The sequence below is a fragment of the Phallusia mammillata genome, chromosome 7 (genome assembly GCF_965637545.1).
Source record: "Phallusia mammillata chromosome 7, kaPhaMamm4.hap1.1, whole genome shotgun sequence".
Taxonomy (NCBI): Eukaryota; Metazoa; Chordata; class Ascidiacea; order Phlebobranchia; family Ascidiidae; genus Phallusia; species Phallusia mammillata.
Window position 1 is genome coordinate 7,488,538 of NC_137258.1, and position 14,773 is coordinate 7,503,310.

At 36.0% G+C, this 14,773-nt stretch overlaps 2 protein-coding genes across 2 annotated transcripts; one reads left to right on the forward strand and one right to left on the reverse strand.

Annotated features, from left to right (window-relative positions):
* Positions 1–52: 52 nt before the first annotated feature.
* Positions 53–4,249, forward strand: LOC145237194 (J domain-containing protein-like). The gene is made up of 5 exons (XM_080099964.1): positions 53–600; positions 920–1,051; positions 1,796–1,882; positions 2,463–2,520; positions 2,588–4,249. The coding sequence occupies exons 1-5, from the start codon at positions 523–525 to the stop codon at positions 2,680–2,682; spliced, it is 450 nt and encodes a 149-aa protein (XP_079956090.1). The 5' UTR covers positions 53–522; the 3' UTR covers positions 2,683–4,249.
* On the reverse strand, positions 3,034–13,424 carry LOC145237191 (bifunctional heparan sulfate N-deacetylase/N-sulfotransferase 1-like). Its single transcript, XM_080099961.1, has 21 exons — positions 13,190–13,424; positions 12,885–12,974; positions 12,651–12,752; positions 12,407–12,574; positions 12,094–12,195; positions 11,707–11,849; positions 11,548–11,611; positions 11,374–11,477; positions 10,638–10,773; positions 10,467–10,554; positions 9,759–9,913; positions 8,925–9,110; positions 8,035–8,163; positions 7,682–7,864; positions 7,225–7,321; positions 6,914–7,037; positions 5,919–6,087; positions 5,043–5,216; positions 4,387–4,496; positions 4,154–4,256; positions 3,034–4,001 (listed from the first exon to the last, which is right to left on the reverse strand). The coding sequence occupies exons 1-21, from the start codon at positions 13,388–13,390 to the stop codon at positions 3,888–3,890; spliced, it is 2,742 nt and encodes a 913-aa protein (XP_079956087.1). The 5' UTR covers positions 13,391–13,424; the 3' UTR covers positions 3,034–3,887.
* Between the last annotated feature and the right edge of the window lie 1,349 nt (positions 13,425–14,773).

Consider the following 14,773-nt stretch of genomic DNA (forward strand, 5'->3'; position numbering starts at 1 on the left):
AACAGCTGTTTCCCAGACCATATGTTGACAACCAATTCAGTATTTGCAAAACCCTTTTAGAAATAGTGTTATGTTATCAAACCCAAAACAAGCTCGCGAGCGGAAAAGTAAACACCCGTCGTCCAGCTGTTTTATATTGATCGCAATTTCATCATTAAATTTAATGTTGCGCGTAACAGAATTGAAATATTATTGGCAAATTAACGATGTACGTCGAAAGACCTGTGGTAAAAACTTTTTGGTTGTATTGGGCAAATTTATGCGAGTCCAGAACTACTCGTTGCATTCATTACTGTCAAACTGGTTTTAAACCGTCTCCTTTGTGGTAAATTTGAATAAAAAAGTCTCAAAAACTACTCAATCACTGCATAATAGCCTATGATTTCATATTTTTGCTGTAATCTAGGATGCATTTGTTGTAAGCTGTGTCTCGATATGAATTTGTGAAGTGATTTTCTAAATTATTAAAGATTAGTTAAATACTTATTTCAACATTTACACACAACTGCATTTGTACATTAAATGGATTTATTGGATTTTGAAAAACCACTGGAATCTGAAGATTACTACAAAATTATTGGATGCACTGAATTGTCAACAGTGAGTTGGTTTTGTTCTTTGTGGTAATCAGTACAAGAAACTGAATGTTAGGTAATATTTAGGTTAAATTTGTCTTAGTATGACTTTTTATTTAGCAAAGGAAACATTCAATAACTAATTTTTTTGATTGGCAAATAAGTTAACTAAGGTACTTTTGTGTCCAGCAACAATATGTAACTAACATTCAGTAGTTATTTGCATCAGTATTCAATTGGTGCAATACCAGTGTAGTATTAAGGACCCTGACTGGTCAAGCTGTGACCTATACCCTTTCTTGACTGTGACTTTGTACAAACATTTCATATTGTTTTCACCACAGACAGAACAAATTCTTACAGAATATAGAATTAAAGCAAAAAAGTTCCATCCTGACAAAAACCCTTCAGATCAAAATGCTGCATCAGAATTTGCAAAACTTCTGGAGGCTAAGGATGTCCTAACTGATCCTGAGGTTGAAAAAATATGTTATGTTACTGGTCTAAAAGAAAACTAACCCGTATATGTCTGGCGAACAGTTTACGCTTTTATGTCAATCACCACCTATAAATGATTTGCTTAGTCAATTTGTTTGATACTGTTAACTAGAACAGGGCTACTCAAACTTTCTTGCTCTGCGACCCTATTTTAAAACAAATTTCTATGCGACCCCTTGATGGGGGCACAACCTTTTTGCTATGACGGCCGCATCACAGATCTTTAATTCACCTACGGCTGCCTACTTGATTGTGATTTAAAATTACTGATGTGAAGAAATACTTAAAGCCTAAATTAATTTCTAACTTGATACACAGATTGTCTTGGCTTTTATGATGGCATAATCTATATTGTGACGCTTGTGGCATCTGCTTTTTTGCATTGTTTCCACACAATAGGCATAAAAAAGTCTGGCACATTTGGCTACTAGGCTGATAATGTTCTTTTAGTTACACAAAATGTGTTCAAAGCAGTTCGAAAATATATTTGGCAAAATAATTTTTATTCATGTCATGGCCACCAGTACATATATTCTAATAAACATGTTTAAGCCTGCAGGCTGTGCACCCCTGGTATAGCCTATACACGGGAATGATGTTTGAACAATAAATTTATGCATGAAGTCCAGACCCACAGTTTGAGAAGCCCTGAACTAGAATATGCTGTTACGAAAAGTCATACAAACATTTTGTTTGGGATTTACAAATCAGTTGTGTTTCAGAGAAGAAAAGAGTATGAACAGTGGAAAAACAGTGGGTTGCAAATCTCTTTTAAAAGATGGAAATCATTAGGAGGATCACTGAAAATGGTGTGGCAGGTTCTATGTGTACTACAATATTATTACCAGTAGTAATGTTACAATTCGTTTTACTGTAGGATAGGTCATTTTGTTGTACAGTATTTGATTTATATGACTGCAAAATTTCTGTCATTTTGTCACCTATTTTTACAGTGTTTTACTATAAGCTTCCAGAATTTAGCCCACTGGGTCAAGTAATTGATCATTATTGGAATCTGATGGTGTTTGAACAAGTTGTACAACAAAATGTTGTCTTTGTATCAACTTCTAATAGCCCTGTACAATTTAGACAGTTTGTACAACAAACCTTTGCAATGTGAAAGACCCTTTAAACCCAGCAACTACTGTTGGCCTGATGATGTGAAGAAAAATCTACTACAGCTGATTTGAAAACCAATTCATTTTTAGTAAATTATGCTACATCATGCAACCTTTCATTTGTGTAACATACACTAAGGGCCCATTTGTGTAACATAAAAAACCTAAGGGCCCATTTGTGTAACATAAAAAACCTATTGTGAAATGAAATAGTACAGTAAATATGCATGCTCACTTTCTAACAGTAAAACTTTTAAAATATTTTTTACAGTCCATGCATTGGGCCACAAAATCAACCAACAAAACTCCAATGGTTTCAGATGGAAAAGGTACTACAGATATAGTATATGTGTTGGAATATGAACTTTGTCTTTATGTACGATCTTTGTAATATAGAAGCAGAGCCATCTAACAGCATGCATCTCCAAACCAGCTCAGGACCACTGCCCTTTTCAGACACTCTTAAAAAGTTTCGAAACTATGAAATTTAAGTTTTTATAGCTTTTAAACCTCCCATTTTTCATTTTGTAGGGCCATTTTTTCACCAATGAATGGTAAATTTGTTAGCCTTTTGTGCAACAATTGGCAAAATTTTGTAAAGGTGTGCAAAATTGGGGTGCTGCAGAAAATTTGATGCAAATTTTACAATCAAAATCACCATGGGGTTAAATGAGAGAAAAATATGCAGAAAACTTTTGCTTTAAATCATTGGTTTCTAAACTGTGAAGTGATAAGCAAACGACTTTCAGACAGTCTGCAAATATACTTTGGTTGTATAACTTTAGACTCACTGCTTTGAACTATTGATTATTATTGTGCAATATGTGTCTTATGTTCCAATACACTTTGAATGCTTACTTTTATTAGCAATACAAAGTCACATAACAAATATTTATGGTGCAAATCAATGCTGCAATTTTAAAACCATAAGAAAGTGTGTATGGGATCATATGAAAACTAATCTAAGCCTATGTTGTATTCAGAAAAAAAATACAGTAAAGATGACAGTTTATCTTATTTTCCACAGATTTATATAAAAATGTTTACAGAAACTGGCATGATTTGGCGAATACATAACACAGTGCATAACGTTGTGTAAAACCACAACAAATATATTTTTGAGGATATTGTCCACCCAATAGTCACCACATATATTAGCACCTAACAAAAAAGGTGTCGAGTGGTGGTGATTTCAAGGTAGAGGGAAATGATGACATATTCACAAACAATTCATACACAATAAAAGTAGTATTGTTTTACTCAATAGCGGTATTTAAAAATAGTGGAAAAACAGAACCATAAATAAGAATACCCTTTCTAACAGCGATGCTAAAAAATGAGCACCGACCGTGCAAACTTGAGGCATCTTGTATTGATTATATTTGACAATAACATTTTTGCCATTCAATGCTGCTCAGATTGCACTGGCAAACAATATCAAACTGTAATGGTACAAAGCACATGACCACAAAACTTTTAACAACTTGAATGGCAAAATATTTGAGGTAGTTAAGGTAAGTCTTACATAAGACAACATGAGACGGAAACGGTCTTATTTTCAAGACAATAATAATACAATCAACAATGATCGCCATATGCCCCCACAATGTTACAGTCCACGCCCGCACGCTGCATGTTTTCCAACTTGGATGGCTTGAAGTTTTGCTGCTTTTTTCAGCACAACAATGCTTACATGCTAGGAGCCCTGTTGTTCCCCTAACCATTTTGGAACTGGCTTGTTCATTGATTTGAGCATCTGAAGTAACTTGGTATTGGCCACTTGATAGTACTTTGTCAGGAACATTTGACTCTTAAAAATAATTACAGTCAATTTTTAGTAAGATTTCAAAATATTTGCATTGAAAGTGCATTGAATAAAAACCCTTTTTGTTAGTATAGAACTTTTTTATTACTTTGTTTATGCAGGCAGTAATAAAGATCGTTTTAAATGTATCCATATACCTTGTCATCCATGTCAGGATATAACCTTCCTTTGCTTTTGCCGAGACATTTTAATCTTTTTTGTTCCGTCACCTGGCAGAAGAATCCCTTTTTCTGGTCAAACCTACAAAACAAGTGTTTCTTGTTTGTTCAAAATTTAAATCAAGCACTTTAGAAAGATAGAATCAGCATTTGTTGCTTAATTTGTGACAATTTGGTTTGATACCGATTTCATTGTATTGCGTTCTACTTACTTTAGCTTTTTACTGTAATCAATGATATTTTTGAATCCCAAAGCTTTCTGAACATGCTGCATGACCACAGCTGGTTTTTCTTTCAGCATTTCCCCATCCACAATAACAATCTGTAAAAACGGTAAGCAAACACATATTTTAGTAGCCCATGAAAAGAACATTAAACCTAAATAATAATGTTTAACGCCTACTGAGGGGCAAAGTGACATGCATTGATTTTGATGCAATAAATATTTTTTTCACTCTTTTACCAGCAAAATGTACAGACAGTAGCAAGATATGACCAATCAATCATGATTGATTTGAGAACAACAACTGTGTCACAGTGGCGTAGCCAGATTTTCAAAGTTGTTTATTGAGAAACTTGAATTTAGTGTAGTTTCGTCTCTCAACTATCAAAGGAATATGTAAATTACTAAAGATGATTGTTGTCACCAAGTTGTTAGCCGAAATCCATGCTTTATATATATTTATGCAGACATGGAATAAATCAGTAAATAAAAAGCATGTCTTACGCCGAGCGTTAGCAAAAATTGGTAGTGGACAACAAATTATTTGGCCCCTCCCAAAATTTTCGGCTGCCTACGCCACTGCTGTGTCACGATATTCGTTTCATTTTACATCAAACAAAACATGTTCACATGCATTTTACACACCTGATCGGAACGGCGTCCATCCGTCCACCTTTCCAAGTGATAAGCGTAAAAGCCAGGATCGAGACACCGGCGTTGAAGAGAAATCAAAGCAGAAGGTGACCCTTGTCGCTTGGCGTTGACAACTTGGTAAAAACTGTACTTGAGTGCCGTTGGATCGTCATGAGATCGCATATGCTGCAAAATACCGACAAAATGAGACAACCCGTGAAGCAAATGTTCGCACGACTCATTCGAAACATGTTTCAAACATATCATTTTTTACGAGTTCGTCGTTTGTTTGCTGTACCCAGTGATAAAAGTATAATAATTTTGATCTAGCATTTATTGTTATCTTACTGAAATTTCAGTCGTATTTGTAACAAAGTCTTAAAAACGAAAACAACATTTGAAGGCCAAATGACGTAAGAACGTCACTAAAACAAGATTTTATGCGAATATGAAGGTTAGGGATTTTATAATATGTTTATGATATAGACCAGTGGTTCTCAACCAGGGCCCATGGCTCCCCAGGGGGGGCACGGATGTAGATTCACCAGAAACGCCCACTAAAAGCCCTTTTCTTATATTCTTTGTTCCCTAATTTAATCGACTTTTTCACATACTATTTGTCTATATTGAGGTTTTACACGATTATAGATTCTTGTTTACTCTATTCGGCCTGTTTAAACTGAATTTCAGTAGTACCGATGTTCAACACAAGTTTCATTTATTAAGGGGGCCACGAGGCCCAAAAGTTACTTTTAGGGGGGCACCGTCCACGAAAGGTTGAGAACCACTGATATAGACGATAGTTTTTTGTTTCGGACCGTTCCGGTTTACTGATATAAATACTGGTCACAGTGGAAAGTACACCAAACCATCAGAAGCCTGTTTTACCTGATACCAGGAGTAGGCTCGCTTCGCCGGATCGATTAATATGACAACCACGTGACTTTTAGGTAAGAGGGCAGCCACGCGACGTGGGACGACCTCTTGATCAAAATATGTCGCACTCTTCTCAAACAGAATTGTGTCGATGGACGGAACAGGAAAATAGTCCATGTACCTAAGTAATGTAAAATCATGTTACAGAACAAAGGCCAAATTGTAACTTAATTTAATTATGCTTCAATTTTATAGTGGTGTCAACTAGCCAACATAAAGCAGTCACAGACTGGTTTACGTTGCTGACTGCTGAGTTTAATTACAACACTACTGATTTAAATAGTTGACAGAAAAGACATTAGTTTTTACTGTTTTGGCATATCTATTTAGCCTATAGCAGTGGTTCCCAAACTTTTTCATATTTTTTTCAAAACGGTCCCTTTGCCATTATTTAGAGGGCTCGCGGTCCTTAAGCCTAAATGTGTATTTCATAAAAACGAAAGTTGATTGAAGTATTTTAGCTAGTTATGCAAAATTGCGCATAACAATCATCCAAAGACAGCATTTGACATCACAAACAGGACAAAAAACATTACGATTATGCGCGAACAATTGCATTTTTGATAGTTGTCATTCAATAAAGGCCATTGTTTAGCAATGGAGACAGTCGATTCTCAATTCTACTTTGATTTAAACTTATTTAGTGGCACAAACTGACGCCAAATAAGATTATAGAATTACTTCAACCGCTTCGCGGTCCCCCCAAAATTGCCTCACGGACCCCAAAAGGACCGCGGACCCCAGTTTGGGAACCGCTGGCCTATAGGTTTGTTAAAAATGAAATGCTTTGTCTTGGCTGGTGTTTCGACAAGCATCGTTATTCAAAAGAGTTTCTTTGTTAGGTAACTAGTCGTGTGATGTGCATTAAAACTTAATTTCAAGACACAATGGATCAGCCAGTTTCGCTTCCAACATTAATCCATACACACTTTACCGAGAGTGCTTACCAATCAATGCCCTTGTAGTAGTTTGCACCACTGAAGAATTGGACTTCCTCGAAAGTCTTGTCGCTCGGTCGATTGCTTTCAACATCCGGGTGCATATTCAGAAACCAGTAAAGTGCCGTTGTACCTAAAAACCAACACAATGGCATTTTTTCAAGGCAAAACTATCTTTTCAGAATACGTTTAAGTTAACGAAGTTTTAAAATGAAACAAATACATTTATTCACAAATACTTTAAAATGGAATGCTTGGTGTTGTTAGAAGTTATGAAAACAAGCAATTTGGAAAGGTTATGCAGATTTTGAAGAGTGTACCTGTTTTTTGCGGACCAACAACAACAAAGTTTGGGAGTCGATCGCATGTTTTGTCTTCAGAATAAATTTCCTTGTGACGTTTGTCCAAACACGGATTCTGAAATATTAGTAGAAGTTATAACACTTTATTTAAAACTCTTTTACGGAGTCAAATACGAAACCAAAAAAACACCCCGTTCATTCGCCCTTAGCCACTTGTTTTCTGTTGCAGAATACAATACTAACACTAGAAAGGTGGTTTTCCTATATATTTCCATTTTACAAATTCTGTATCTCACTTACTGTACACACCGTTTCAATATTAACGTATTGACTATCTATTAACATGATTGTCCCCCATACGGCTTTTAAAGAAGAAAACGCAGACAGTATAATAGACACTGAAAAACTAAGAAGCGAATGGGACCCATAAAAACCCTTGTAAGAAATATGTTCGTCAAAATTTGAAGAGACTCACAGTCCACAGAGGATCCTTTTCCTCAGGATAAAGTTCGAAGTACTTGCGTCCCACCACCTCCGGCGGATCGTAGCGCAGTTGAAGGTTGGTCCAGCACTGCACGAATTTGATGGCACGGCGAAACGTATAAATTGCCAATCGGTCGTTTCCGTAGTTCGACAAATGCGTCATATAGATGTTAAACTGAAAAAAAAAAAAAAACAGACCTAAAAATCATACATATTACACCATCAAGGCTAAATTAATACAACCAAATTTCGAAAAACGTGAATTTATAGCCATAATATTCCTCAAATAACGCATAAAAATGGATTGAAGTGGGCTGTATATTCTTTGTTTGCCAAAAAGCGTACCTGATTAAATAGAAATGTTTGAAAGAGCAAGCCGCCGTTAATATTCTCATGTAGGGTTGTGGGTCCGCCCGGATATTTGTCCAAAATCATGGTGTGTGTAAACAGACCGCACGTCTGTCGCGGCAAGACCTGAAACAAGAAATCTACATTTATTTACAAGCCGCAGCGTTTTACGTTTCAGTTTATCGTCACTGAAACGCTTGTATGGATTTCAGTACTTCGGTCGCTTTGTTTGAGGCGCCATGCTACAGGTGAAATCCAAGGCTTTTTTGTTTTTGGTGTTTATTGCGACTTAACCGATGCTATTAACGTCATTTATTTGTTCATGAAAATGAATTTATTCAGAAATGAAATGCTCAATAAAGGTACAACTGATCAATAAACGCACTATTCCAAAAATACAACCAAAGTTTCAACAGCTAATTCTAACCCCAAAGTGGTAAAACATAGGTAGCGTGTCCTCGTGGGTGAAATCCACTTTCTGAAATTGTACCTGTTAAGTCAACACTTTAATATTGCTTGCTGTTTCGTAAAACGGTGGATTTCTGAATAAACCTTAGTGGCCCACGATTGACATTCGTACCTTGGAAAAATGGTGACAATGTTTCAGATTCGTGGTATTTAAGGCGGAAACCACTTCTCTTTACGTTTAATGTGTTTAATACCATGTCATATCATTCGAATTACTTGGCAGGCAGAATCGATTTCGCTATGGGAATAATACTGAAGTTACTCTTGGCACAGTGGTTCCTTCTTTAGTAAAAAAATGGTTACACGATCAAATTCGAGCCACAGGTTAAAGTTTACTTGGCGGCCCTGTATGTGTAATAATATTGTAGCGCTGTTGTTTGTGAAATCTTGCAATTACAAATCCTGTACTTTCACTTTACCTTTATGCTGTCGTGTATAAAGCCTCTTCTCTTATGATCAGGTCGTAAGTGTGGGTATTCCTCAGTACTGGTTGTGGTAATATTCCATATCCTGTGCCAGCAATCGTACAAAGGCTGATGCACAGGGTAGACCCCTGCATGGTGCGGCGAAACGGCATATCCGTGGGACATGTTCAATTTATGTCGCTACAAAAAACAACAACATTTAACGCAGGGGTGGGCAACCTTTGTTACTGTAGGGCCAATTATAAATGTCAAAATTGTATCGAGGGCCGCACATGTGCATCACACAAAGTGATTTTGCTTTGTTTCTTACCAAATATGTATAATTCGTATTTGATTCTAGCCACATTTTGCCAGTTTGCAGAAAACTAGCATCAGGCGCATTAATCACCTTAAAAATATGTAATAATTGGACTCGTTTGCCAGTATTTTCGAAATCCAAGCGTCCCTCAGGTTCCCCACCCCTGATTTAACGGGTCAGCAAAAACTTAATAGCAAAGTAGCTGTTTGACAAGTTCAGATTTTAAACCCAAAATTCACATAGCATGTTAGTGGTGTGCAGCCCCTTAATCGCGTTGGTATTGATTTTGCACTGCAGCAAGCTTATCGCCACATTCGACAATAATCAATACATAAGCTTTACAACAGCATGTGGAAACACTTTCGTAAACATTCCGCTTAATACAGGGTTAAAACCAAAGCCTGAAATTATGGGAGAAATACATATGAACTGTTGTTGCCAGGAATAATGTACAAACTAAATACGACCCTTATACTAAAGATTTTGTTTTTAGGAAATACTTTATGAAACAAAGCTTCGACGCTACTTACCACAGCAAATTGTCTGTTGATGTCCATGTAGCTGCAAAGCTGGCTTACATTTTTAAACCAGTGTGCTTGCATGTGTGACCACATATGTGGGAACCATTGAAATTTGTCGTGTAGTTTCAGCAGCAAGCGTTCAGCCTCGGTTTCTTCGGGCTCGCCTGTAACCCAACAAAATGTACAATAAACAAACTAAAAATGTTATTGACAGATTTTACTTACAGCTAGATTGATGTTGAGTAATTTGACTTGCACACAAACTATTGTCAAAAGCACCCATATTAATTTACAAAATCTATTTTTACGTTTGGGTAATTTTGTTTTTGTTTTTGCAAAGTAAGAAAATGGCCTAATCGCATTTCATAAGAGTTGCGATGTAACGTGCATTTTAGAACATTCCTCGCGGCAAAGTTATAAAGCACGTAAAAACCGCAAAACTTCATTGCACGCAGTGAAAGTGAAACTGGCATTTGATTTGATTAATTAATCCAATGGGTGTTTTATGATTAATAGCGTCATAAAAATAGGGTTTGGGACTGCGACTTCAGTAATCTTGTTTAACGGGCAACTCATATTCGGCGTAGAAATTTCTGGCCTACAAAATTTAGGACCACCCAAAGCCTAGCTAACTGCGTTTATGCTCGAAACGAACAACTTTTTTGCTGGTTGTTGTACAAAAAATTTCTATACAATCGACTTAAACATAAAATTTACCATGGAAAATAAATTTTCCTGAAAAGCCAAGTTGGAAAGAAAAGCCAGGAATTGTTTCCCTTAATTCCTCTTGGAAATTTAGCAAAGCCTGTAAAATAATTTTTGGCCACAGATTAAGTAAGTGATTAGTTAGCTAAATAACGTTGCAATGTCGAACAACATTTGACAAACCGTCACGTCGTCTGACGTCATACGAGTGCCCTTGACTCCCACAAACATATCGTCGATGTCAATTTGAACGTTTCGTTCCAGTGGTAATGCGAGACGGCCACGTGACAAGTAACTTATTGCATCCAAGAAAAGAACCCTTTTACGCAAAAAAACAAAAACTCAGTAATTTGGCTCTAATACACACACAATTTTCCACATTTCGTATTAGCTGATGAGTTAAAATCCCAACAGTTTTTTTTTAATTACCGGACACAAATCCATCCAAATGTTATACCTTCATTAGATCATTGCAAATAGTTTACAGCAGTGGTCGGCAACCCCCGTCAGCCCAGTGCCGACCCGCAAGGGGATGATAATCAAATTTAGGCGTTTTTATTGCTAAATATTTGTAGTTTTTTTAAAGGCCGATCCGCTATCAAATTTCAGGTTCAAAACCGGTCGGCAGTGCCAAAAAGGTTGCCGACCCCTGGTCTACAGCACATATGAGACGTAACAACAACACACCAAGTTTTTATTTTACTTTCAAAACTGTAATATTAAAAGTTTTTGCTCTTGAAAGAGTCAAATTACATACAAATCCCATAATGTACAACTACAAAATTCTTTGTGAGTTGTTTTATCCCATGTTTTTGCTTCTGCTTATCATTGACATTTAGCAGATGTTGCCACAACAAAATAAAATGGCGATGCTTGTACTGTATTGAAGCAGCCCATCTTTAACATTAATTGTACATACTGATGCAGCCAAAATTTGAGTGCTTCTCCGAAAATAACGCGTTCCACTTGATCGTATTTTCCAAGATCTTGTACCACAGCTGGCAGTCTATCGTCAGTGACACTCTAAAAATTATACATTTATGGTTTGTTGCACAATAAAAAACTGCAATTCTAAACAGAACAGTAATTTTACCTCTGATGGAAATAAACCAAATAGGCTACTTTGTCTATTTACTGAAGGACTTTGTCGAAATGGTCTGAAATAAAGTAGAAAAAACAAAATAACAAACAAGAATACTATATGATAAAGAACATTGGGAAATGAATCATAAAAATCACCAATTTCACCAACCTTGCTTTATTTTTGTCCCATCTTAAATCCTGTCCAGTGTCATGAGCCTCATATGCTTGTGCAAGGCGAACAGTACTGACAGGTGTATAAGTGTTGTGCTCGAATTCAAAAACTGTCCAGTCATTGGGGAGCAAACCTGTAATCTAAAGTGAAAAATGTTGCAATCGGAAACATAAAAAGAAATGCATTTTTATGATTTTTAAGTTCAAAGATTGGCATACATTATTTAGCATTCACTGATTACTTATAATTGTGAAACAATGTAGTTTTAGCTCTGGAATAAAAATTTTTTGCTCATTTTAAGGTATCACAAGGCTATGTTATGTTACATGTTTATTTAACAAAGACTATTTCATGTCTATTTTGAAAAATTAAAAATTATCTTACAATTTCAGCAGGTCTGGCAATTCTTAGAATTCTGGCAGTTGCATTGAGTTCATAGTCTTTAACTTTGAGGTTGCTGGCATAATTCAAAGGAAAGTTTCCCAACTGAAAACATTGCAACTCTTGTTATGTCAGTAAATAAAAAGGCCAAACTTATAAACGAATTTGCAACTTTGCATCAAATAAACAGCTATTATCAAATAAAGCACAAAAATTGCCTGCCTATGTTACTACTGTACTTTAACAGCATTGTTTACAAAAGTGGTGCATAAGGTTAGTATTTCAATTCTACAACTTGTGTTTTAATGTTAAAAACCTTTTGTGTGAACTCCACATCGTGACTAACACTTGTTCTCTTGGGGTGAAGAAATGAGACAATGCCCACATTAAAATCTCGACAATACTTGTCCAACAAATCTCTATTCCATTGGTGCAATCCCGTATAGGAAAGCATATCCTCAAAAATAATAACCCCATATCGACCCTGCAAACCATAAAAACTGTCATTTCAAAAATATAAAAGAAGTTTATTCCAAATCCATTAATGGTATTTTACTCACCTTGTTGTCATCAATTAATACTGGCAGATTTTTGATCTCTCCATTTTGTGTGTTAAATTTAAATCTTGCTGACTCCAACAAAACAACAATTTTTCGTCCCAGCTAAAAACAAATAAGACCACTTTTGTACAAATATAAAAAAAACATTAAAAACTTCACCAAAATTTTGGAAAGATTGCCACAGCAAAAGGGATCAAAAGTTACAAAAAAGTAAACATACAATACATGCCTCACCTGTGTTTGAGGGGATTTTAAAAATAACAAAGCTTTTTGCCTTGTTTGGGTGTTTTCTGGGAACTTGACTGCTTGGTTTTCATTTCTATTCTGCAGAGCATTTTCACAAATTATGTCCACAATATGCGAAGTGATTAACTTTACTGCTTAATTTCTAAAGTTTAACGATCATTCATACTTTTTTTTATTTTTTTTATCAATTTTGCTGCTTATGTTTGTATCACAATTTCTGTTCAAGACTAATGTAAATTAGTTGAATTACTTGAACAAAACATATTTTTTTAAATTTTACGTATATCACATACCACTCTCCCAAGACTGCAGTCTGGTACAGGTTTAAAACTATGATGATCTTTGATGTGAAAAGATGTCGTCTCACGATTTTGCCATTCAATAAACATGTAAAAAACACTAAATGTTGCCAAACTTGTCAACGTAAATACTATGTTCCGTGGACTAGCAATTTTTCTTACTTTCATCCACATGTTACGTTTTATTGCTTGCATTCTACAACAGAGAACACAAAACAATCGAATTTCCAACATTTTTTTATTCTCAACATGAAGAGAAAAATATATAAAACGACTTTCACTCTAACTCACTATATTGCTTGGCCCATTCATGTCAAATAAAAGATAAAAAAACGTGTGATGACTTTCAGTTTCTCACAATTACTGACAATTTGGTTAAAACTTGTATTAGTACGTAAATAAATTATTGTTTTTCAGGAAGTGAATCTCATAACACCAACTAACTCACATTTCTAATTTACACTTGACCCAACGTCTTGCTTCACTGCACACGAACTCCTTTTTCCAAATCGATTCATTTTACTTTCATGACGATGCCACAACAAGAATTCCCCAAATCAGAAAGTTAACGTGCGAGGCTGCGAGTCAGACTTTTTAAATTAAAAAGTCGGTCTGGTACGATAAAAAGTCTGGGGATCACTGCTTTACTGTGATATACGCAAAAATTAAATAGGGTTTTCATCTTTTAATGATGTTGCGTAACATAAAACCTGGGATGTAGCGATAAAAAACTGCAGAGCCGTTAGTTCGACGTCTGTTGAGACGAAACTCCTCAAACATATGCCACTTTGCCTGCATAACAAGTTTGCGTCCCTTCTAGCGCGATTATATTTGCTTTTTGCAAGTGTGAAGTGTGCTTGCCGCATGGTCTCAAAGTTGTTTTCACAATTTCACTGGTATCCTCCCGGGTACGTTTGTGAGCCCTTTTCCAAATTTGACGCATTAACAGTTGGATGACTAACGGTCCTTTAGTGCAGTGGTCGGTAATTGCCGGACTGCGGCCCGGTCCCGGTCCGCGACGAGTTCGTTGCCGGGCCGTATAATTTTTCAGGTTAAATGCTTTAAAAACATTTTGCACATGTAACCAGGTGATGATAAACTAATTTATGCGTTTTCATTGCTAAATATTTGCAGTTTTTTGAAGGCCGGTCAGCGATAAAATTTCAGTTTGAAAAACGGTCCGCAGTAGAAAAAAGGTTGTCGACCCCTGCTTAGTGTTCGTACGCAACACGGCGTTTCGGAGTTTTTGGACTGCGTGATCTGTTAAATTAAATACAGCATGCTTTTTATATGATGTGACGTGTTAATTATTTCCAAGATATAAAAAAAATAAGTAGGCTTTTAGGCACATGAATAACCACTTTGCGTTCTGTTGTGTCACATTTTGTAAAAAATTGATTTTGATGGTGCAAGATGATTTAAAGCGCCCCTGGTGGCTTATGTTAGTAGTCCATCATGTTTCATTTACTGTTCTGGGTTTTTCTTTGCGTCGGGTAGTGATGCTCTTGTTTCAAAACTTTCCAGTTTTCTTGAGTTGCATAGAGAAGTCAGTCACATATGTTTAGTCACCAGCTTATC